General features: G+C 36.6%; 3 protein-coding genes and 1 pseudogene across 7 annotated transcripts; 2 read left to right on the forward strand and 2 right to left on the reverse strand.

Annotated features, from left to right (window-relative positions):
- The first annotated feature begins 4,477 nt into the window (after window positions 1-4,477).
- Window positions 4,478-8,867, forward strand: LOC133697998 (ETHYLENE INSENSITIVE 3-like 1 protein). Of its 2 annotated transcripts, none has more exons than XM_062120851.1 (2): window positions 4,478-4,690; window positions 6,178-8,867. In XM_062120851.1, exon 2 carries the CDS (start codon window positions 6,357-6,359, stop codon window positions 8,334-8,336), a length of 1,980 nt encoding a protein of 659 aa, XP_061976835.1. In that variant the 5' UTR covers window positions 4,478-4,690; window positions 6,178-6,356; the 3' UTR covers window positions 8,337-8,867. The 2 variants fall into 2 exon arrangements, with proteins under 2 accessions (XP_061976835.1, XP_061976836.1); XM_062120852.1 differs by lacking the exon at window positions 4,478-4,690 and adding an exon at window positions 5,516-5,666.
- A 2,964-nt stretch (window positions 8,868-11,831) lies between these two features.
- Window positions 11,832-14,927, forward strand: LOC133696653 (calcium and calcium/calmodulin-dependent serine/threonine-protein kinase-like). Of its 3 annotated transcripts, none has more exons than XR_009842712.1 (8): window positions 11,832-12,773; window positions 12,896-12,950; window positions 13,054-13,164; window positions 13,254-13,486; window positions 13,665-13,872; window positions 13,967-14,026; window positions 14,114-14,645; window positions 14,720-14,927. XR_009842712.1 is itself a non-coding variant. In XM_062118899.1 (7 exons), exons 1-7 carry the CDS (start codon window positions 12,052-12,054, stop codon window positions 14,288-14,290), a joined length of 1,566 nt encoding a protein of 521 aa, XP_061974883.1. In that variant the 5' UTR covers window positions 11,832-12,051; the 3' UTR covers window positions 14,291-14,927. The 3 variants fall into 3 exon arrangements, 1 of the variants encoding a protein (XP_061974883.1); XR_009842711.1 differs by having other exon boundaries at window positions 14,114-14,596; XM_062118899.1 differs by having other exon boundaries at window positions 14,114-14,927.
- Window positions 14,928-18,337: 3,410 nt separating this feature from the next.
- Window positions 18,338-19,201, reverse strand: LOC133696408 (protein FAR1-RELATED SEQUENCE 3-like; annotated as a pseudogene).
- Window positions 19,202-19,702: 501 nt separating this feature from the next.
- LOC133695656 (ethylene-responsive transcription factor WRI1-like) lies at window positions 19,703-24,380 on the reverse strand. 2 transcript variants are annotated; one of them, XM_062117571.1, is made up of 7 exons: window positions 23,857-24,380; window positions 23,680-23,762; window positions 23,503-23,511; window positions 23,296-23,384; window positions 22,791-22,915; window positions 22,620-22,696; window positions 19,703-20,616 (listed from the first exon to the last, which is right to left on the reverse strand). In XM_062117571.1, exons 1-7 carry the CDS (start codon window positions 24,054-24,056, stop codon window positions 19,946-19,948), a joined length of 1,254 nt encoding a protein of 417 aa, XP_061973555.1. In that variant the 5' UTR covers window positions 24,057-24,380; the 3' UTR covers window positions 19,703-19,945. The 2 variants fall into 2 exon arrangements, with proteins under 2 accessions (XP_061973555.1, XP_061973556.1); XM_062117572.1 differs by lacking the exon at window positions 23,503-23,511.
- Between the last annotated feature and the right edge of the window lie 57 nt (window positions 24,381-24,437).

The raw sequence follows: 24,437 nt of genomic DNA on the forward strand, positions 1-24,437 counted from the left end.
ATTACTTGTCACTCTTACACCCACAGAACAAGACTTGCTTGATACATTGCAATATAGTATCATTACAAGATGCCTGCCCGAGACAGTACTGTCGACTGGTCTTGAATACATGCTTGAAAAGCCATTAGACACGGCATTCATTATTCATGCAAGAACATTAATTAAAAATACATTTTATTACATTGGATGAACAAATTAAAGGAATAAAACTGAAAATTAAAGCAGGAAAGGGCCACCTTACAAGAGGAACATAGATACAGTGAACCACTGCGTCACCAGTTCAGCAGTGATGTGCAACTGCACCCCATTTCATTGGATCTTTAATTTGATTTCTTTTTTATTATTTATGTATATACGATAATATTTTTAATTTCTTAATCACATGGGCATTCCGCATGGGAAGATTAAATAAATTGAGAAACGGCATGTAATATTGAGTATCATACTAAAAAGATAAATAAATTTCATAGTTATTTGCTTATTTTCCTGCCCTGGCCCGGTTGGTATGAGAATTTAGAGCATCGAGAAGGGAAAGAATACTCTTGATCATGCAGAATTGATTGAGGAGTTAAATTAAAATAAAATTCACATGTGATATGATCGATGAGCTTCATTGATTACCCTTTTCCTTTTTTGTTTTAATATCTTGATCATGTTCTTCTTAATTACAGATGTTACATGTAATTAAGGAATGGAAATTACTTTTTAGAAAGTCTTGTGATGATTTTTTTTCCTTTTCAAATAATCAGAAGTTATCGATGAAGTAGTTTTTGTATATCGATCGATCGAGATTAAAACTATAATTATAAAATATAATCATGATTGCAGGTTAAGCGGATTGATATGATATTATAAAAATTATAATATTAAATTTAATGAACTTTTTTAATTTTTTTATCCTTTTTAATGCAAAATGGGAATGAATTTACACATCACAGGCAAGAAAACCTTTCTTGTGATTGCATCGAGGAAAAATCAGTAGACAGTAAATTAATTTAGAAAAAAAGAACTAGAAGGTCACAAACAAAACACAAATTTAGAAGGCGGAGGGATCAACTTAATTTACATAGAAGGCGTGACTGATTTGGAATCTTGGGCAACACAAAAGCGTTACAAAACTCAATTTAATTTATTTTAAAAATAAAATATTATTATATTTTTATTACCTCACCCCGTACAAGTTTTATAGCTACGTTCATGAAACTAGAAAAGGGAAAGGGATAAAAAAAGGTAAAATGGAATCTGGTAAAAAAAAAAAACATGAAAATAAGTAAATGTAATTAATTAGTTAAAATACTAAATAAATGAGATTGACCTCTTTCCACGAAGCAAGGCTTCCATTTACGCACGTTCAGGCGCCGTCCCGAATCTGCTAACTGCCGTGCGTTTTTTAATTGTTCCAGAAAACATATTGTGTAGTCACTCACACCATCTGTTCCATCCATTCACTGTCATGTTTTTTCTTACAAGGGGGTTTCAGTAGCCTGCATTTCCGGGTCTTTACGTTGGCCTGCATTTCCGGGTCTTTACGTTGGCTTTACGTTATAGCCAGATTATTAGAGGAGTAAAAATTGTAAAATGGTATTTTGTATTAATTAAAAATTATTAAAATTTTAAAATTATTAGAAGCATGCACGTGGAAGGGTTCCACCACGTTTCAATGGCTTGTACAATGTTTTTCGACGATGAAAAATTATCTTATATCATGTCATTAGATTCTTCACGATGTCTTTTTTTTATCATTAGCACGTGTTTGGTGTTTCTGAATGTATTTCAGTCGAAGCTCTTTTTTTTTCTTTTCTCTCTCCTTTCTTGAAACTTACATTTGACAATTAAAACTTCATGGTGATCTGTTGGAGATAATCGAGTATTAATCTTTATTTTTTTGATTTGTTATTTTTGTCCTTGACACTTTTATATGTTTTTGTTTTGTTTTGTTTTTAAATTTCATCATTCAACTTAAAATCTTTGTTTTTTCCTTTTCAAATTTGGTCTTTATTTTTTTTCTTATCTATTTTATAAACTTTCAATTGTTTTTAATGTTGTCATTCAATCAAAATATCCTGTTTGTTATTTTTTTAGGTTTAATCCTTATTTTTCAGGTGGTTTCTTCTTTTTAACTCTTTTGCAAAATTGATTTTTCTTTTCAATCCAACTATTTGATCCAAAATTATCCATTGTTTTGTATTTTTTTAAATGATCCTTCGATTGCTATTTTATATTTTTTTTTTTATGATTGAATATTTTTTTCAATTTCATCAATTAACATTTGATTTTTTTAAGGTTTGAGCTTCATGGTCTTTCCAGGTTTAATGCTTCTAATTAAATGACCTAGGTCCCAAGTTTTATAAGCTAACAAAGATCCCCTACTTTTTTTATGGACTTATTTTCTTTTTTGATCTCGTTACTATGCGTTGATTTTCTAGAAAATTAAACTTCATGGTTTTCTTTGTTTTTCTTTATATAGGGTTATCCTGATCCCACCACATGATATATGGATTTGACAGGTTAATCTGGGTGGATTTTTTTTTCCTTTTAGTTATTTTTTTTCTTCGGGTCCTTTTGTGTTATTGGTTTTTTTTAATTTAATTTTTCAATATTTAATTTGTCGATAATTGATCTTTGTGGTTTTTTTTTTATATATTCGGTGTTTCTAATGAAATCGCCCGGGACATGAGTTTTATAAGATAATAAGGGTGGCATCAACTTTTTCTTTCAGCCTTGTTTTTTTTCCCATCTCATAATTCAACACTGGTTTTTTAAAAAACTAAGTTTCATGGTTTTCTCTATTTTCATTTCTATTGGGTTATCTCAATTTTATAACTTGACCTGTCGGTTTGATGGGTTGACCCGAGCAGGCTCAGGTCATTTTTTAGATTATAATTGTTATTTCTTTTATCCTCTTGTATGTTAGATTTTGATTTTTTTTAAAATTTCATCCTTTAATATTGAGTTTGTTAAGGATTGAGTTTTGAGTTTTTTTTTTATATATTTGTTTCTTTTAGTCAAATAATCAAGGTCATGGGCTTAATGAGTTAACATGGATTGACAACTTTTTTCTTTTCTTCAAAACACACTCACATCGACTTAACATCTTTTTTTTTTTAATTTTTTTTTATCTAACTTGTAACTTGTAATGAAGTACAAGTCACATAGCTAGTTATGAGTTATACAAGTAGAAGAAATTATCATTTCACCATCAAATCGTTTTTCGTCATTTAAAAAAATCAAAAGATTTTCACTGCGAAAGAAAAGGCAACTATTTTTTCATCAATTTTCTTATAAAATAGTTCTATTGTTTTCACAAATGATTTTATATCATTTATAAAAATTTACTTAAAATAAGTATTTTCCAAGGAAGAAAGATTTCGATACTATTTATAAAGTTAAACACGTTTAGATTGTTTAATGAAAAAATATTTTTTCAAACTAATGATATATTGATAGATCCCATGAAAAATTGAGTTATTGCTAATATATGTTTTTTTTCATGTAAAAACAAAGTACGATCTATATATGAAATATATTAAGTTCGACAAGAAAGGAAATTTTAAAGAATACAGCTAAATCCCACCTAAAAAATCTTGTCAACTCTATATAGTTCGTGTAGTTAAATCCCACTTTCAAACTTTTATTTAAATATAGATTTAAATCTCTTAATTTTGAGTAATTTAATAACTCTTGTTGGTTAATCCTATTTAAGAAAATTGATATTATCCTATTTAAGAAATATTTAAAAATTTTCTATTATTTTCAAAAACATTATTTTGTACCATTTATAAAGAAATATTTTCTCCAGAAGAAAGACTTTGGGTTTTGATACTATTTACAAATTAAACATTACCCGACCTTTCTTTAATAAAGAATTATATCTTCAAGCTAACTTTATCTTATAAACTATTAAAACGATACAAATACGTGCTATATATATATATATATATATATATATATATATATATAAATAAAGGTAGAATAGAATCTAAATATGCAATTTAATAAGCTACAAAAGGTAATTCTAAAATATATTGTTAGAAATTCCAAAATTTCCAAATGACACCCAATTATTTTTTAGCACAAAAGGAGATTAAAAAAGAAAAAAAAAAGAATTTTTTTCAACAAAAATGCCTAACTTCTCTTGTCCCCATCCCTCACCGAACCCTTTTTTTCTCATCCACACAGGACCCAGTGGTCCACCTCACAACATAGCCATAGAGCACCATACTTTGAGTGTGAATAACCCCACACAAGAAATTCCCCATATAGCAAACTCTTTCCAAACTCCAAATTATCCAAAATTCCAACCACCACCACGGTTAAAACCCATCCTAACCATGGTTATCTATAAATTCACCCACCCCAAATTACCCCCCAAAAAACCACTATTTCCATATCTGTCCCTCCTTCAGACAAATTGCCACCTTTCTCTCTCCCTCTTTATATTTTTCTCCTATTACTCTCATGGGACAGTATCAGTAGAAAAATTTAAAACAAAAAACAAACCTTAAAGTCTCCACCCCCCCCCCCCCCCCCCCACTCTATGTCTAAACTGTAAGCAGAAGAGGAGAGGAGAGGAGAGGAGAGGAGAGCTTCTTCTTCTTCTTCTTAACCCCAGAAAGGTAAAAAGGGAGAAACTTTGTTAATCTCTTCAATGGCTGCAGCAGCTCTTACAAAGCCATAACTCATTAACTTGGTAAAGATTCAATCTTTGTCATCGTTTCTTTATTTATCAATAAATCTACTGGATCCCATTTCTTAAATTTTGTATTAAACCATGTCTTTCATGATTAAGTGTTGTTATGTTGCTTGATCTTTTGTGCTTATTAAATGTACTGTCCTGGGATTTTGTAAATGCTTTATTAATTGTTGATGTTAATCAATATCTTGTTATTAATTAATCATCATTTATGTCACGCACAAAAAGGAAGTTCTGGTGATTCTTTTGTGTCTTTTCATGAATCATGATGATAACCCTTTTGGTTCCCTGCTAATTCATGGTACGTTGTGTCCTTTCACTGCTTAGTTTTTAAGGAAAGATGGCTCTAGGAGACTTCTTATGCTTGTCTGTGTTATAAAAGGCTTGAAAATTATCTTAAAAGAACTGACATCAGACTTTGTTACAGACTTACAGTGTTGTTATTATTGAAAAAGTGAGTTTCTTTCTTTCTTTCCTTTTTCTCTGCTTACATAACAAGCAGTTTTTGCTGGAATTGTTTGTTTAATAAGCTACAAAATAATGATTCTCTCTCTCTCTCTCTCCCTCTTCTTTTTTTGGTAGAGAATCATTTTCTCCTTAATCTTTGTTGTTAGTGATGTAACATAATCCAGTTACAGGTAGATCTGAGGTTTATGAATGTATTATAGTTTTGGCCCTCTAAAAGTTTTGCTCCTATATTACGATGATCATTTGTGAAGATGGTACCCTCCTGTTTATTCTGTAGTTGCTGGTTGCTAACATTTAATTCAAAAACTTATTGTTTTCTTGATATTGTGACAAGTAAAATGGGGTTTTGAGATATTGTATCTAATTTCATTTTAGTACTATTAGTTTGTTTTATGGTAATACAGGCATGCTTAGCTGGAATTAAGACTAATTGCCGGGCATGTGAAGACACAGCCCACCGCCTGGACACCCTGTTGAAGTGTCCGAGTGGAGGCTTGGATCCGTGGTATTTTCATTTAGGATTTGAATTTATGTTGTCTGCTTCTCGGTGATATTGATTTACCACCAGGTTGAGACAATTGTGCAGTTTTTATTTGAATATCCCTGGAATTAATTTTTCTCACTGACATGAGAGAATCAAGTTCATTTGTTTCAAATCGTAACTGATTTTGATACTATTAATCATAAAGCTTACTTTATGATATGTTTGCATATTTATTTGTTTGTTTGTTTGTTTGTTTGTTTGTTTCACAAATGTCCAGCTAAAGAGAGCCTTAATGGACCTGTGATTATATTTGTATGTCGGTGGAGATACACTTTGTCGAGCTTCTAAAGCAGTTACTCTGTTTTTGTTTGTTTGATAATTAATTGTTAGTCTAATATATGACGTTTATGCTATTCCGTGCTCTCTTTGTTTTACATTAAATTAGAGTTTAATGATTCATTGTACATGACCTACTGTAAGAGATTTGGGGAAACTTTCACTAAATATTTAAGTGCATTTATTTGGCTTGCAGGAGCTTAGCTGTGGCTGCCTTTTGTGCATCACATGCACTGAATTCCAAAGAATAAGAATAGGTGAACTTCTAAGCGATAGTTGTGTGTGGAGATTGATATTGTAAGAGAGGTGGAGCATATCTTAACAGAGCTCAATCTTCTATATTATTAAACGGATCTGGCTGTGGTGTGTGCTGAAATGGGAATCTTTGAAGAAATGGGATTTTGCAACAATCTGGACTTTTTCTCGGCTCCTCCTGGAGAAATGGATGCGGTTCCAGAGCGCGAACCGGGGGCAACAATCGAGGAGGATTACAGCGATGAAGAGATGGATGTGGATGAGCTTGAGAGGAGGATGTGGAGAGACAGAATGTTGCTTAGGCGACTTAAAGAGCAGGGTAAGAATACGGAAGTTGTTGATCATGCAAAACATCGTCAGTCTCAGGAGCAAGCACGGAGGAAGAAGATGTCACGAGCACAAGATGGTATCCTGAAATATATGCTGAAAATGATGGAAGTTTGCAAAGCTCAGGGTTTTGTGTATGGGATCATTCCTGAGAAGGGAAAGCCGGTGAGTGGAGCATCTGACAATCTCCGGGGATGGTGGAAGGAAAAAGTAAGGTTTGATCGGAATGGCCCTGCTGCTATCTCCAAGTATCAGGCAGACCATTCAATCCCTGGAAAGAGTGAAGATTGTGGTCCAGCAGCATCCACACCTCACACCTTGCAGGAACTTCAGGATACAACTCTTGGATCGCTTCTGTCAGCCCTGATGCAGCACTGTGATCCACCCCAGAGGCGTTTCCCACTGGAGAAAGGTGTTGCCCCCCCATGGTGGCCCACTGCGAACGAGGAATGGTGGCCTCAACTGGGTTTGCCCAAGGATCAGGGTCCTCCTCCATACAAGAAGCCCCATGATCTGAAGAAGGCTTGGAAAGTCAGTGTTCTGACAGCAGTGATTAAGCACATTTCTCCTGATATTGCCAAGATTCGCAAGCTTGTTCGCCAGTCTAAATGTTTGCAGGATAAGATGACTGCCAAGGAGAGTGCCACTTGGCTGGCAATAATTAATCAGGAAGAAACACTGTCCCGAAAATTATATCCAGATAGCTGCCCTCCTGTGTCTGCTGGTGGAAGTGGTTCGTGTGTCATCAGCGACTCCAGTGATTATGATGTTGAAGGAGTGGATGATGAACCCAATGTTGAAGTAGAGGATTGTAAGCGACTTGATGTCAGTCTTTTCAACATGGAAACGGCAGCTGGACCAAGAGATAGATTTATGATGCCGCCAGCAGCTCCACAAATTAAGGGAGAGCTTGTTGAAACAAGCATGGATTTCATTCAGAAAAGGAAGCAGCCTGCTGGCGAGCCACACATGTTGGTTGATCAAAAGGTGTATAGGTGCGAGCATCCTCAATGCCCCTACAACGATTCCGGACTTGGGTTTCTTGACATCACTGCAAGAAATAATCACCAAATGAATTGCCTATACCGCACCAACACTTCTCAGGGACTTGGATTGTCTAATTTCCAAATTAACAATGACAAACCAGCTGTGTTTTCTCTCCCATTTCCCCAAACTAAGGCGGCTGCTCCAAACCAGACTCCTTCATTTAATGTTTCAGGACTTAGACTTTCAGAAGATGGGCAAAAAACGATTTCTGATCTTATGTCTTTCTATGATACCAATCTTCAGCGAGACAAGAACATAAATCCTGGGAGTGCCAATGTTATTGGAGATCAAAATCAGCAGCAACTGCAAGAGCAGAAATTTCAATTTCAGCTGAACCCCAGGAATGTGAATTTTATGGGGGACCAAAATCCACAGCAGCAACAGAAATTCCAGTTTCAGCTGGGTCATAGGAATGCTAATATTATTGGTGGTCAAAATCAACAGCAACAACAGAAATTCCAATTTCAGCTGGATGATAGCTTCTATGGCCAAGGGGCTATGGTGGGAAACAACATCACTGAAGCAACCAGCATGCCAGTGAACAATCCTGTTTTCTCATCAACTGAAAATCAGTTCGATCACTGCAAGGCATTTGATTCTGCATTTGATACCAATGCCAATGACAATATTACTGACTTCAGATTTGGCTCTCCGTTCCCCAGTCCACCAGTTGATTATTCCATGGATCTGATTCAAAAGCAGGATGTTGGCATGTGGTATGTCTAACGAAAGATGCAAAATACCTTGCTGCTCTCCCTGGTTCTGCACTATCCTAGAAGGGGAAACAGCTAACATTCTGGGAAGAAGGCCATCATCAACACAGTTTCTGCTTCATAGCGCAGAAACTTCTTCCTTACTAGTCTTAGTAGTTTAATATGTTCTTATATGTAGATGTTTAAGACATTTGTGAACTTCTGAGTTTCTGTTCTGCTTCTTTATCTTGCTAAGTCTAGGATTTCTAGGTTGCTTTCTGTGCAGTATTGAAGAAGGGCCAATAATGAACTGGCAAGGACCAAACCCATATTCTGTACTGCTGTTGAAAAGTTCATATCGGCATGTAGTCAAGTATATGTATGAACTGGCAAGGACCAAACCCATATTCTGTACTGCTGTTGAAAAGTTCATATCGGCATGTAGTCAAGTATATGTATGAACTGGCAAGGACCAAACCCATATTCTGTACTGCTGTTGAAAAGTTCATATCGGCATGTAGTCAAGTATATGTACACATACATCAATATATGGTGCTTTCATACATTATGCTGTCTTTTGTGTTAGTGCAAAATCCCTACATTCCTTGCTTGATCTATTTATTCCTTGTTTTTTCTTATTTTTGTGTGTTGAGTTGAATCAGAAGGGACCTTATAATGCCCCCACTTTCTCTGCTTGTTCAATGCACCCGACCAGTTTTTCAAAAGGCACTTTGAACAGAATTGCCTCCTTTCCTGTGCGCACAACACACCCTCGCACAGAGGGCATGGAGAAAGTAAGTAGTGGTGGAGTCCAGGAACAGTTGTTGGATTTAGTTGAAGTTACAAGAAAGATGTGGTCCTCTAGCTGTCTAGCAGCACTCAAAAGCTGGCATCTGTATCTTACATCAATCATGGACTCTTCTTGTCGCATCTCAAGAGTTCCAAGCACTAGCATGCTTTTATGTCCAGGGTCAAAAAACTTGATGAAAAGATTCTTTTGCACATTGAACACATGCCTTCCTTTTTTGTTTTAAGCAGCGATGATCTGACAGGTTTGGCTTGACATCATTTAAAATTGACTTGGATTTTAACTCGAATTCAGTCCTAGGATATGATTGAGCTGGGTTCAAAGTCTTTACCATGGAGCTAAGCTTTCTCTCATCCCTGAATCCCATCCTCCCTGTCCAGGATTTGAGGCTAGGGTGTCCTGGTGGAGACATGAAATGAGTAAAATTCATGTACGATGAATATTAGACGTGTGAAAAAGAATTTCGGAGGGTTAGAACTTAGAATTTTCTATTTTTAAAACTAAAAATATAATTTAGCAAACCGATGCACCGCATAGTTTTTGGTGTTTTTACCGGCAAAACGCAGGTGAAATCACAGTGCACTACGTTACCAAACTGGTACAAGGACGGAAAATATCAAATTAATCCCGTGCTTTGGGTCAGGCATGGGGAGAATAACGGGGGGAACAACCAAGAATCTGATTTGAAAGGAAAGAAAATCCAGAGAACAATTATATAATGTTCTCTATGAACACGAAAAGATCATACAAAGTTAGGCAGGCAGGTTTTGAAGTTAGCATATTTGTCATCGAAGGAAGTCCTTTTCCACTTCCTGCATCCTCTCTTTCAACCCCATGTTTTGTTCCCATTTTTCCCACTTTGATTCCTCTCTCTACGTTAGGTGTATGTATGTATATATTCATGCACGCAAGATGCTTGCCCGCGTTTTCTTCTTGCAAAGACTCGGACTCTACAATATCTAGAAGGGACTAAGATTCCCCCAGTTATTCTTTTCCTGACTGTTCTTTTCTTTTTTTCATAGCTCATTTATAATATATTTTCAGACATAAAAAAGAAACTTATGTCAGAACATTAAACTTTTAGATGCTCCAAACAATTATTACAATAAATATTCGTCGAGTCATATAATTTGTCACCATCCAACCATTGTATTATTCACCTGGTCAAATTCAATGCAAATTCTAATGATTCCTTGTCACCATTAGCCCCCACCTTAAGGAAATTAAGTTTGCAATAATATTTATTGTCCTGAGTTCTGCTGCCGCCGCTGTTTTTTTCCCTTACCTTTATTAAGCGTAGTTGTTAATATTCGGCGGATTGATTTGGAAACTAGTGACCAAATCTTAAATTAATTGAAAAGAATATTGAACCAGTTAAAACCTGTATATTTAATGAGTTTATCTATGATTTTGTTGACCCGATCAATCAATCAACCTAATCAGATCAACACCTAATTAAGTGTTTTTTGGAATCAGACAAATAATTAATTCGAGTTAATCCAATAACTTTATATTTATGGGGTTTTTTTAAGATTAAACTTTGATATGATATCCAGAAAAATAATTAACTCGAGGAGTAGAGTAAATTTAATTACATGTGAATGTCAATTAATCCCATAACTTAACATCTGAATGTGATTTTTTTTTTGTATTTTTGTAAGAGATGGTGAATAGATTCCAGCAATCAAGTAACAGGCCTAGAAATATTCAATAGGAAACAAAATTTAACACAGCCCCATATTTAGGTTAAGAGTAACACCAACCCAAATACGTTTAAACCTTACCAAAAGGCCAGATTAGAGGAGATAATCAAATTAATTAGTAGGTATAATATCCTATTTAAGCCTTAAGCACCTTTCTTAATTCCATTGACATGTCTCTAGGCCTTATAGCCTCGAGGACCTGGACCATCTATCCTAACAAGCCCATGTTGATAGTTTTTGCAGAGGATTCTAGCTCGGCCCAGTTAGACTCTGTTGGTTTCCAGGGTTGACCTGGCACCTCCAGCTCCAAGCTCATGAACCTGTTAAAGTTTTAGAACCCACAAAGGTTCTTGTAAGACTATCACTTCGCATGCACACCTATTAAAACCAAGTTAACCTGCCACCTGATCTCTGGCCTGGGCAAGGTTTTTTTTTTTTAAAATGTTATCTTATCTTCACTTGTTTCATATTTATGTGGCTTGGTTAAAATTTAGTTTAATTTTTTAATTTTTTTTCAACTGTTCTGGACTGATTTGTATCAATCTAAATTAACTAACCTACCTACCTATCTAAATATCATCATTTGTATATTTTAAATGAATACCATACTAAAATATTAAGAATATAATTATATAAATTTAAGATGATATACAGGTATTATAAAGTTTCTTCTAAAAATTTAGAGAAAATCTAAGTGGTAAATTGGATTAGATAAAAGGTTTGTTCTGTATTTTGATCTTCCGAGTTCAAATCTCAATACTATTATTTTTCTATTAAAATCTTTTAAAGATAAAATTTAATATCTGTTTACGTACAAGTTGATGAGAGAATATCTTAACCATTGAAAAAAAAAAGATTATAGTAACAAACACCTTTGGTGTAGAGAGATGAACAAAGCTTAAGTTTTGAGTTTTAAGATAAAGAATTTTGAAGATGGACAAGGAAGCTCACTAGACTAATAATTAAGGTTTAGTTGACCTTGCCTGTTTGTCTGTTTTTCTTCAGCTCCCATCTCTTATAATTTATTCTCTTGTTTCCATATGAATTTCATCCATAAACTAATGCAAAAAGTCTTCTCAAGCTGATGTCAATCTTTTCTGTCTCTTCTCTCCCTTATAATTGAAAACAACCTGCCTAGTTCTTCCCATTATTTGTTTTTTTTTTTTCTGAAAGTTTTAAGTCTTCAAGATTCCATTTCTGTTGTGTGTTTGGTAGTTTGTTTCCGGGAAATTGTCTTCATGGGACAGGAAACAAGAAAACTTTTAGATGAATATGAAGTTTCAGACATTCTAGGAAGAGGTGGGTTCTCAGTTGTCAGGAGAGGTATACTGAAGACAAGTGGAGATAGGAGGCAGGTGGCCATCAAGACATTGAAAAGATTAGGCCCGTCAACTCCATCAGGAATTCCGAGATCTCGCGGAGATGGTGAGAGAAGCGTTGCTTCTTTCAAATTCCCAACATGGAGGCAGGTTTCAGTATCTGATGCCTTACTTACAAATGAAATATTGGTTATGAGAAAGATAGTAGAAAATGTATCGCCGCATCCGAATGTGATTGACCTCTATGATGTTTATGAGGATCAAAATGGGGTGCATCTTGTGTTGGAGCTTTGTTCTGGTGGAGAGCTGTTTGACAGGATTGTCGCTCGAGACAGGTACTCTGAGAGTGAAGCAGCAGCTGTGGTTAGGCAGATTGCAGAAGGACTGGGAGCTCTTCACAGGGCAAATATTGTTCATAGAGACTTGAAGCCAGAGAACTGTCTTTTCTTGAATGAAAACGATGATTCTACTTTGAAGATTATGGACTTTGGATTGAGTTCTGTAGAAGAGTTCACCGATCCAGTTGTTGGGTTGTTTGGTTCCATTGATTATGTCTCACCAGAAGCTCTTTCTCAAGGCAGAATTAGCTCTAAAACTGATATGTGGTCTTTGGGAGTAATCTTGTATATCCTGCTCTCAGGGTGAGTTAATTTCTCGTGTCTCAAATTGTAGCCTATCATTTGTTGCCAAAAGTCAACGATCAAGATCCCGATTTTCGGTTCAAGTTCTTAGTTTTTTTTGTTTTTTTCCTTCGATATTCCAGGTACCCGCCTTTCATTGCTCAGTCCAACAAGCAGAAACAACAAGTGATACTGGCTGTATGTCGATATTTTCTTGCCTCTACCAAAGCTAGATCATTTTCTTCACTGTTCAGTTTATCCTAATTCCATGGTTCTGAAAGGCAAATGCTTTGCTATGCAGGGTGATTTCACTTTCTATGAGAAGACGTGGAAGAACATTACTTCATCAGCAAAACAACTGATCGCTGATCTCCTGCAAGTTGATCCCGAAAGGAGACCGAGTGCTCAAGATGTACAGATTCCCAAAGCCTTAACTTATTTGGTCTTTTCCTATTATTATCGAGAGCCTCCTCTAAAAAAACGTACTGCATGTGGTGACAGGTTCTAAATCATCCTTGGGTTATAGGGGATTCTGCAAAAGAGGAACAAATGGACCCCGAGATTGTCTCAAGGCTGCAGAGTTTCAATGCCCGTCGCAAATTCCGAGCAGCAGCAATAGCCAGTGTGTGGAGTAGCACAATTTTCTTAAGAACCAAAAAGTTGAAATCTTTACTAGGATCACATGACCTCAAGGAGGATGAAATTGAGAAACTCAGACTACATTTTTCCAAATTGTTAGTACTCAAACTATTTCATGCCCCGAAGTTTTAGTTCAGTTTGCGTAGAGTTTTAGGTTTATCAGCATTTGACCGTGATAAATTGCATAAAGAAGCTTTAGCATCAAGCTGGCCAGAGTTTGATTGCTCTATTATCAATTTTTTCATATTCTAAGGGGGGAATATATATGTGCAGGTGTGCAAAAGGTGATAATGCTACTCTATCCGAATTCGAGGAGGTGCTGAAAGCAATGAACATGTCGTTACTGATCCCTATGGCACCCCGCATCTTCGATCTATTTGACAACAACCGTGATGGAACAGTTGACATGAGGGAGATTCTTTGTGGTTTCTCCAGCCTCAGGAACTCTCAAGGGGATGATGCTCTCCGTCTGTGCTTCCAGGTATGCTCTCTTCCCTGATTCCCCTCCAACTTGCAACATCAAGAAGTAACCTGTCCAGCTAAGCTGAAATTTTCTTTTGCTTTTCGGTCAACAGATGTATGATACAGACCGATCCGGGTGCATCACGAAGGAAGAAGTAGCATCCATGCTCAGAGTAAGCTGCTTCCCTAACAATTTTTATAACTTGAAAAGTTTAAACTGCTTCCAAGATTAGATGACATATAGAATGTTTTTCGAGCAGGCTTTGCCCGAGGACTGCCTTCCAGCAGATATAGCAGAACCGGGGAAATTGGACGAGATATTTGATAGGATGGATGCCAACAGTGATGGAAAAGTCACCTTTGATGAGTTCAAAGCTGCAATGAAAAGGGACAGTTCGCTTCAGGATGCAGTCCTCTCATCTCTTCGGCAACAGTAATTTTCCCACTTTCTGCCTTCACTACCATCTTTCCAGCTATGTTTTTTTTTTCACTACCATCTTTCCAGATATGCCTTTTGTTTTTTTAAAGTCTTTCTTTTAGCTAATGCTATTCAGGCAATAGAGATGGTGACTAAATGAGGTAAAAGAAATTTTGTTTCTTAATTTGCTGTTGAAGTTGGAACTTTCTCAGTCTGATGGATACTAAACCAGTAAAAGTATAGATATCAGGGAACATAACCATGCTTGATGCTTGAATAGGTTTCACTTCATAAACAGAAAAACAAGATGCAGCTGTTAATTCAGGTACAGCTTTTCAGGAGATCTTAGTAATGTTCCATCATGTATCCATATGGTCAGGCTCAACTCACCTGCTAATCTTCTCCTATAATCTTGCATTTGGCTCACCAATTTTTTTTTTGAAAATAGGCATAATCGGAGTTGGAAGCTACAGTGGTTTTGAACTTGCAGATGAATTTGTGCCCATCCACTATGTAGCTTTGTAAAATTTACACAAATTCTTAGCACAAAATGAAATCGTGCAAGATCCAAAATTCTATATTTCCATTCAACGTAATCAAGATAATTCCCTTGATTTAGCAATTCTTGCTACATGAATGAAACTAGTTTCAAAATAGATTCCAGGCAATTATATGGACTCTACAATTTGCTATCCTATGACAAAATAAGTGGGTTAATACAAATCATCATCCCCATCAAGACCTTTCGTGAGATCGCTGCTTCTGTTGTCAGTACTCTCGTTGGAATCATCGGTATTTTGTACATCATGATTCACTTGATCGCTGGTGATTGTTACATCCAGCCAGCTTAACTCTTCAGCTTCTGTGGCCTCCAAATCCTCCACGTAGTCTCCCATATTGGCACCCATAGCTTCTAAGATCAATGTTGCTTCTCATGCACCTGGATTTTGTTGCCTCAGCTCGCCTTCTGGGGTGAAAAAAAGAAAAATTAGCATTTGCAACATGTTACATTCAAGGAGACAGTTCAATCAAGAGAAGGGGATCACAAGGGTGTAAAATATCATGCAATATTATATCAGGACGACAACAAGATTTCTTATTTGCCAATCAACTCTGATGAATGGCAAAGAAAAGCTATTCAATCGATTACCCTTCTGTTCAATGTGACTAAAGCATGACAGACCTTATGAAATTGTGCGGGAACTACGGATTGATCAGTGGTAGTGAAATATCGTGACTTCATCAAGGATAACAATCAATCCATGAAGCTTAATCTAAGGAATGCTTGGTAAACACAAATATATATATATATATATATATATATATATATATATATATAAAAGTTTTTGTAGTGATTAATTAAAATTAACAGTTTTTTTTTTAGAAAAAGAGAATTTATAAACAAATTAGTGATTAGATGGTTTTGTTTCTCCCTTAATCACTATGTGATCAATTACAGCATAACATTATTTTGAATAAAAATAAAATAAAAAATTATTAAAGTTGACATGACTTAGAAATCACTTAGATTTAATCAAGTAAATGAATCATAAGTTAATTATTGAATCACCTAAATTAAATTGAATTAATGTATAAAATGATTTAAAATAAAAACACAATTTGAATGAGGTTCCAGATTAGCAACAAAAAAAAAAAAGTTCTACTTTAGCTATAACATCTATTATACAATTATTATCAGTTTTTACTTCTAGTTTTATTATTTGTTTTGATAGTGTGATGCATAATAATTTTTTTAAATAGTTTTTAAAAATACTTCTCGTTTAAATATATATTATAATGATTTTTTTTAGATTTTTTTTATATTAGCATATTAAAATAATTAAAAAAAATAATTTAATATTTTTTAAAACAAATACACTTTTAAAAACCACAAAAACAAACAAGTTCGCACTTCAGGCATGAGCCAGCATTTGGTGGCAAGTGCGAGCGGTGAAGTGGGCAAGACCTGAACAGTATGAACTGAAATTGAATTGTGACTTAAGGAGCTTCTCATGCAGGAATCAGTACTATTGTCTCCTTAATGTTCCAACAATGACTAGTCTCCACTTCACATGCCCCAGTAATCAGCATCGTGATCTTCGAATATGCCCTTTTCATCAGTATCGTGTTCTAATATGCCCTTTTTTTTTTTTGATTTACATGGGGTGTCCGGGCCAGCTTACGCACACCACGGCTATTCCTCACGGTCCGCTGGACATTCTGCAAGCCCAGGAGCAGGTAAGGCACCGCGGGGGTGACAGGTGTATACATAGAGAGTCGAACCTGGAACGGGAACGGAACAAGTCACACGAATTAACCACAACAGTTAAACCCTCAAGTGCTGGGTACATACGAGAGCTCGAACCAGGACACTCAGACAGGACAAAGCCTGCCAAGGCCACTGAGCTACAAGCCTCGTGTGTTCTAATATGCCCTTTTCATCAGTATCGTGATAGTGATTTGTGTAGCAATGTACATTGTTGGCGGGCTGCCCGTGTGGGAAAATAAAATATGATCAAATGGTTACCAGACCAGAAAGAGCACGCATCCACTCCTGCTAGCTCTCCCGTTGCAGCTGGAAGCCTGGATCTATTTCGGGCTCAGCTCACCCAAAGGAATTCTAACAGATTATACAACTCTTGCTTACAGAGACAAAGTAGAATGAAGCTGCTGCAAAAAACCTGCAGGGATTACAGACATGCATGTCACCACACATTATTTCTTCACGCCACATTGAAAAGACATTTTCAAAAACACGTCAAAAGATCTTGCTAATTATTCAATGAGTAACAAAATCTTAGAATCCATATGAATACGCTTACAGTTCTCATAGCTGGTCACGAGTGCATGACATTGATGTCAAAATGGAACCAAGTGTATCTCTATAAACCTGAAATATTACCCCTGTTTCTCCAGTTGCTGTCTTGGTATCCTGGAGCTGGAAAAAATAAGCAAAACAATAATGAGTTGAAAAGAAAAGAAAAAAAATCAAGCCTTGCATGCATAATTGTCTGTCTCAGCTTTTCCAAGTGGTTTGTAGGACAAACAAAAGACTAAAACTTTCAAGTGACCAGATGATGCAATACTACTCATTTGAGATGTTACGTGAAATGAAAAATTAACATGATGGTTCATCGAAAGGAGAAGCAACCAAAGAGAGAAAGCCCGTGTCAAAGTTGTGCCGCATATAGCATATCAAAGAGATTTTCTATAGAGGATGCTGCTAGCAGCTTGAGCTCACATGTATTTTTGTTATACAATTTTTTTAATCAGAGAAGTGTGAAACTGATTTTATACAAAAGAAATGCGTGTATCAAATGAATCTATGCAGACCATAATATCAAGAATTTTGAGGGAGTACTAAAAAAATACAATCTGACACAGTATTTAGCCTTACTGTTTTACCAAGTTTTCACAAACAATTATAATACAATCTGGTTTTGTACCTTCAGATTCATGACAGCAACTCGATTAGCCGGAGTTGAGAGATGCTGGCTAATGTAGGCCATGGATCTCAACATAGGCTGCAGTGTGACCTTGGTTAACCTGAACTATACCTCTGTCTCCCCTGATGGATTTTTACCATAATCTTGCAAAGAGAGCAGTGACCATTGAGATAATTGGTAGGTTATAGCATGCACAAATAAAATTGAAAATGCTAAAATAATAAAAATGAATGCATCACACCGTGGTTAGTTAATTTGAGAGCATATGCGGGAGCAAAATGAACTAGATAACAGTTAAAACTTCATTGGACATAGCTACAACTGTGAAATAATATGCAAGCCTTGTGCAGAAGAAGCGGGTGGGGTGCTTCCAAATAACACAATTGGCATCAATTTCAAGCAAATAAAGATGGCTAGAGAGAAATTCTGAAAAACAATGTAATGGTTAAGTTTACAAAAGTCAAGAGCTCATTAAAAGAGAAGACGAGAATACCTTCAAGTTGATGGGAGCCACTTCAACAGTGGTGTCAAAGTCTTATTTTCAATGACCCAAGTCATGGACCCATCATTAAGATTAAACCGAGGTGGCATAGCATTCTGCCAAGGCCACAATGACGGGATCATTTCACGAGGAGTAGTGACGGGGTTTTCTTGTTGTTTTCTTCTTGACTATTTCCACTACCATGCGAGCTAGGAGGTGTGACTTTAACAACGCTTTTCTTCACAGAAGCAATCTTTTTTCCACCCTCTTTTAAATTACTTGTCGCTGCATTGCAAGTCTCAATGGCAATTGCACCTTCCTCTACATATTTAATAGCTTCATGGCACAGATTGTTAAAGCGAGAGGTCAGAGTATCAAGACCTTGTGAATCTGCACTCTGTTCCTCTGACCCAATCCAAGTTTTTGCATTCCTTGTCCATCGCTTCAATATGTAATGGGACGGAAGGGTAAGAACGTTTGTTACAGTGAAGACAGTCAATATATGTCTGCAAAGAACGTCACAATATTCAAACATCTGGCAGCTACAACTTGCTTGCATCTCAGATGTTCTCAACGTCACTATGTATGCCCTGTCATTATGCTAATATTTTGCAACCCTGTACTTGGTGGCCATCCCATCTCGCTCAAGCTTATTTGCTGTATATACAAAAGCTTCAACTAGTTCTTCCTGAAACTTTGCGAATACTTCCTTGGTATAAATATTTGCAGCCTGTTGTTCCATTGGCGATGGCGTCCTAAGTACAGGAGCGGTGCAAATTGTATCGTAGGCTGCTTCTATTTCCTTTTACAGAGAATGTTCGAGCGCAAGTTCATACTGTTTAAAGAACAAAGGTATTGTGGTCTGTTGATTCACAAACCCATCAAAGAAGGAGCTGATGCCATGATTTGAAGAAAGGGCAGCAAAGAAGGTGTTACGAAAATAAACTGGTGCCCACTGTGTGCGAGCATTATACATAGCTTGAAGCCACTCGATCATTCTCATCCTTTTCCTCCTTAACTATTTACAAATTTCCTACCCCAACCACTACAAGTATGGATTTTGGGTGGTTTGCTTAGAGCCCGATCCAGGACCATGGGCTTATCATTTTTTGTCCATAAGAATAATTTTCGTTTATCTTATTTGATAAATTCAAGTCATTTAGATGATGAGGATCTCAGAATAAAGATCTTTGTTTGAATCTCATCTTGCCCTTTTCACTAGGCTAATCTAGGTGGATAGATGCTCGTGAAATTGTTCAAGTAATTACTAGAAGGTGAAGATTTTGTTGAATTTTAATTGATATAGAAAATTATATGTCATGGAATTTCTTTTCGGGATTGTGGTGTATTAGAAAAATAGCAAGAAATTACCAGGAATTTTTAAAGGAGTAATTACTGAGAGATTTTAGAATGTTATTTAGAGTATTTTCAGTGAGTAGCTATACTTTAACAGAGAGACCAGCCATATTCCTCCCTGAAGTTTACAAAGAGAAAAATCAGCTCAGAAAATCGAAGATGGAAAAAATATTATTGAAACTTTTTTTTTTCACTTTTTAACTCATATTTTCTTTTAAAGTAATTAAGAGAAAACAAACATGAAAAATGAAAAACCAAGGATATTTTGATCCTCTTCTTCTTCTTTTTTTCTCCCCATCCATCCATCCATCCATCCACCCACAACAGAACCCAACAAAACAAAATCTAAACAAACCTTAACAATCCCCGGCCTTGGAAGTCCAAGAAACACTCAAACAGAATAGTTACAAGAAACAGAGGTGGTTGTTGAACTGGTTGGAGAATTTGAGACAGAATCAGACGACAACCTGTCCTTCCCACTTTCACTTTCCTCGTCAATGCTCCTTGTAACACCAACCTCTTCAACTCCTCCTGTGCTATTATCTTCGAATGTGTAGCCAGCAGGATTGGCCTCCTTTCCATAGCAACATGCATCGAATATCAAGTCAATGTTGTCCTCAAACCCTGTATGATCGAACAAGTCCGGTAACTCGCAGGAATTTTCGAGAGGAAGATCAGGCATTGTGAGGCTCAATCCTGAATCCATACAAAAGCTCCATGCTAGCTCGTGCTCTTCAATAGTGTCCATAATTACCATAGGAGGCGTGCCATCCAAGCTTGAATTTAGCTGTGAACATTGAAGTTGCGAAGACGACGAGACTATCTTTTGTTCTTGTTCCTCTTGTTGTTGTGGTGGTGGTGTTGGTTGTTCAACTTCCACTTCCACGCTGGAATCTACCGAGTTGTTAAGAAGTTGTTGTTCTTGGAGGATTCGGTCTATAGGGATGCCTTTCTTCCTCAACCGTTCTATGTAATTGCTAACATCAAAATTGGTCACTGCATTTGCTCCTCTATACTGTATCGCCGCCATATCATACGCTGCCGCTGCCTCTTCTTGTGTATCTTTACGGAATTAACAAACAAAAAGTAGACAAACAAAATCTGATTAGTGAATTAATTAATCAAGCAATCAATAAATTAAGGATATGCGAGAAGAAAAGTAGCTTTATGATACAGAATAAATCGAGGTTGGTTGCTTTAAATAATAAAGCTAGATTGGGAATTCACATGCTTGCTGCATAGTATTTTAATTAATAATTGCATTCAAATCTCACTTTTGAAGTACTAAAAAAATATACCAAGCAACACAGCTAACCGAGATGGTTCCCTTGATCGTGCCCTAGCTAGTCTCTGAAGAAGACCTCGCTACTTAGACAAGTGCAGCATCAAGAATCAGCCGTACTTCAAAGTTCTTCAACCAAAAAGATTGTCCATTTCCAAGCATGTAATGCTCCACACCACCTAGCCTTTTTCTCTTTTTGAAAATTTTTTGATGGGGTTCTCTAGGTGATCGATCCTCTTTCTGGTGATGCTTTTTTGGTTACTACCAAGGGAAAAGTTTATTTTAGCCCTTATAGATTTGTCAGCATTCCATTTCAGCCCTTGTAGTTTGAATTTCCCAATTTTAATCTTGCAGTTTTGAAAGAGTTCAAACCTTGGCATATAGCCATGATGTATCTACCTAAACCTAACAAAATGCCCATCTCCCCCTTCTTTTCCTTCCACACTCCCATGCATGTCAATAACATCCCACAAAAATTCACAGATCCCAGTAAGAGAATTCAAAAAGGAGGGCCTAGAGTGATTTTAGCTTGTGCTGGCTATTTAACTTCCAGGGACCGCATTGGAAATCCTTGGAAACTACAAAGATTAAAACTGAGTGATCTTAAACTACAAGGACCAGAGTGGAAAGTCTCTGAATCTATAAGGGCAAGAAATAGTTTACCCCAACTCTTGCACCAAAAATGGTGTGAAAGCTACCTCACCCATGTGGCCATGTATTCCCTTCTAATGCAAAGAGACAAAATGAAATTGTTCTGACTTTAAGGCCGCCACCATCAATCCGCCTTCGACTGCCGTTTCTCCTAGTTAATAAGCAATCTAGGCCTGCCATGGGGGTCACCAGAGGCCGACACCATTAACAAGGGCCACTAAGGTGGCTAGTTAATGCCTAATTTGTGGGCATATTAGCCTTACCCTGCAGTATATGTTCAAGCCTAAGGATGCACCCCACAATTTTCTTGATGAACCCTAGCATTGGTCCCTGCACTAGCGATGGAATGCCCCAGGCTTTTGCAAGCAAAAAGATTAAGATCTAGGGTTTTTGACAAAACTGACACGCCCACGCCCTTTTTTGTCATGGGAAGGGCGTGTCACCGGACCTACTGATGGAAATTGAATTGTGGGCGTCACATCTTATACTAATTTAGTAATCGGAGTGGCATGGTGATCTAAAATTCTAATCCTTTTTAGCATCTAAAACGGTAATCTAATCCTGGGCACTGGCGCATTTGCAGGTGCTCCTACTGTAAACTGAAAAACAGTTCAAAGACATCTAACCTTAAAGTTTGTTTCCAATTTAGTCCCTCACAAACATTTTTATCACAGAACCTGCCATTTTGACAGCATGAGAAAAGGGTTTGTGCCACGTTAGCTTGAGTGGACTCACACTGACAGCTTTGAATTTGGCATCTAGCCAGCATAAAAGTTGCCCCTCCTACCCTGCTTCTAATGCAAATCCAAAACGGGACTCCCCCATTCGACTCATCCAAAAGAAATCCGTCTTTCTAAAAGTTTCTTCAAGATCGCTAGAGCTTGTCAATTTGAGTCGAGATAAATAAAAAATAATAATAATAATTTTTGCAGTCAAATCTCAAACCAAATTTTCCAATCTGGGAAAACTTTGGAGAAAAAAACAAAGTCAAAAGCCAAGTTGTATTCTTCCTAAAGTACACATACATTCATGCAATATTCTCCATATCCAAGAAAAACAGCAAATCGTTACTATCTCATGCTAAGAAGGTATAGTTTCCATGGTCACAGTAAAATGAGGGAGAGGAGCGTACTGTAAGTTCCAAGGTAGAGATACTTATTCCCATAAACTCGTCCAATTCTAGCTTCCCATCGGCCATTATGATGATGCCTGTCAAGTTTCAAGCCAGGCCAGTCATTTTGATTATAACCAATGCCCAAAAATCAAGTAGTGAAATAAAGTGGAAGAGAAAGGCGGCATTTACCTAGCCACCCCACGGTATTTGGAGACTCCTCTAGAGAATCCACTGCTTTGCCGTCTAAGAGATGCCAAGTACTCTTCTTTAGTCACCTTTTGCATCTCTTCGATCTCTTTTGTGTATGTTTCTATCTGCATCATCATCATCATCACCAATTAATATTCAAAATAGGCTTTGAAATCGTGTTTTGCTCCAATCACACCTTTAATCCCGTTTAGTTTTATTGATTAAACGTAAAATTTTACATCTATACCACTAAAAACTACAACTTAATTAAGAAAAAACTATAATTTATAAGAAAAAATTAATCTTTTCATTTCAAATTATAACCGCATAGCTACCAAAATCCGAAACACACAGTTTGAAAGTTATGGCCCACATGCGTGCGCCGGATCCATGTAATAATTTAAAATGTGACTTGGCGATTTCAAAGAAAACACCAAAAGAAAGTACATGGATGTTGATAATGGTCAAAGCTTGAAAAGAAGTCAAAGAAACAATGTGAGGTTACCGGAAAATTCAAGGTTGTCTCTGACCCCCAGTACTTCAGGGCAGCAAGATCATAGGTGTGTGCGGCTGCCTCCTCATTATCATAGGCACCTACGTGTTACACACAATCAGGACCCATAATCTTTATTTTGTTTTAAGGAAATGAAAAGGAATTCTTATTATTATATATAAAAAAAATAGATTGAGATCATTAAGGTGGAGTGCTTACCCAAATAAACTAAGCAGCAGAATGTGAAAGTTGCAGTGACAGGGATGATTTTAAAGATTAAAACATGGTCAGAACATGTAAGAAGATGGATTAAAAATATATAATTAAAAATATATAAAAAAAGATTGTAGATCTCCTTGGTTTTCGTTAATCTTTAATTAATTAAGCAAAATTCACCTTGTTTTCCCTTCTTGTTTTGAATGCTGTTCCATGAACTCTTATCCCAAAGATGAGCTTCAAACCTTCCTGTCCATCTATGTCTGTTCTTGATCAATCAACGAACAATGTCACACATGCAAATTTGAAACCCCACAGGAACGGAAAAAAAATCACACTTGAGCAAGGTTTTGGTACCTGGTGACTCCTCTATAAATGGAACTTCTTTTGCCAGAGTTATGACTGTTATTAGCAGCAGCATTCTGGGATTTGCCTTGATTGCTCTTTTGATTCTTTCTAATGCGTTTGGCCTTTGGTTTGTGAATGCTTTCAGAGGCAACACAAGAAGAAGAAGATGAGGAGGAGGAGGAGGAGGAGCAAGATGAAGACCTCTTCATTTACTTCTTCTTTTGGCAACGTGAGAGCACAAAATATGATGGAATGCAAGCAAGAGTTGTCAGAGGAAAAAAGATGGGTCTATGCTATATTAATTAACCCGTGAGGTCTCCCTTGTTTTCCTACTCCAGTTGAGATTTTGTGACTTTGGGAATTGGAAGGAGTGTATTTTGGCAACCAAAAGTGGTTTACCAAAACAAGGAGAGACAGTGGAAAGGGAAGAAGCGGAGGTGAGAGGTAATAAAATAACACGCAAAACCAAGACAGGGGAGGAGAGGAGAGGAGAGGAGAGGCCAATTGACTAGAGCATGTTTCTTGGGGGTTAACTTTATAACCCAACACGGGGTTAAGGATTTTTGAGCTGGGTTACTTAACCTTGAGTT

The sequence above is a fragment of the Populus nigra genome, chromosome 6 (genome assembly GCF_951802175.1).
Source record: "Populus nigra chromosome 6, ddPopNigr1.1, whole genome shotgun sequence".
Lineage (NCBI taxonomy): Eukaryota > Viridiplantae > Streptophyta > Magnoliopsida > Malpighiales > Salicaceae > Populus > Populus nigra.

Coding starts and splice junctions, on each gene's coding strand:
- LOC133697998 (XM_062120851.1), top strand. CDS start 6,357: ATGGGAATCTTTGAAGAAATGGGATTTTGCAACAATCTGGACTTTTTC.
- LOC133696653 (XM_062118899.1), top strand. CDS start 12,052: ATGGGACAGGAAACAAGAAAACTTTTAGATGAATATGAAGTTTCAGAC. Junction 12,951..13,053: donor AACAACAAGTGATACTGGCT/GTATGTCGATAT, acceptor TTTGCTATGCAG/GGTGATTTCACTTTCTATGA. Junction 13,165..13,253: donor GGAGACCGAGTGCTCAAGAT/GTACAGATTCCC, acceptor ATGTGGTGACAG/GTTCTAAATCATCCTTGGGT.
- LOC133695656 (XM_062117571.1), bottom strand. CDS start 24,056: ATGAAGAGGTCTTCATCTTGCTCCTCCTCCTCCTCCTCCTCATCTTCT. Junction 22,916..23,295: donor AGACAACCTTGAATTTTCCG/GTAACCTCACAT, acceptor ATGATGATGCAG/ATAGAAACATACACAAAAGA. Junction 20,617..22,619: donor TCTCTACCTTGGAACTTACA/GTACGCTCCTCT, acceptor AATTCCGTAAAG/ATACACAAGAAGAGGCAGCG.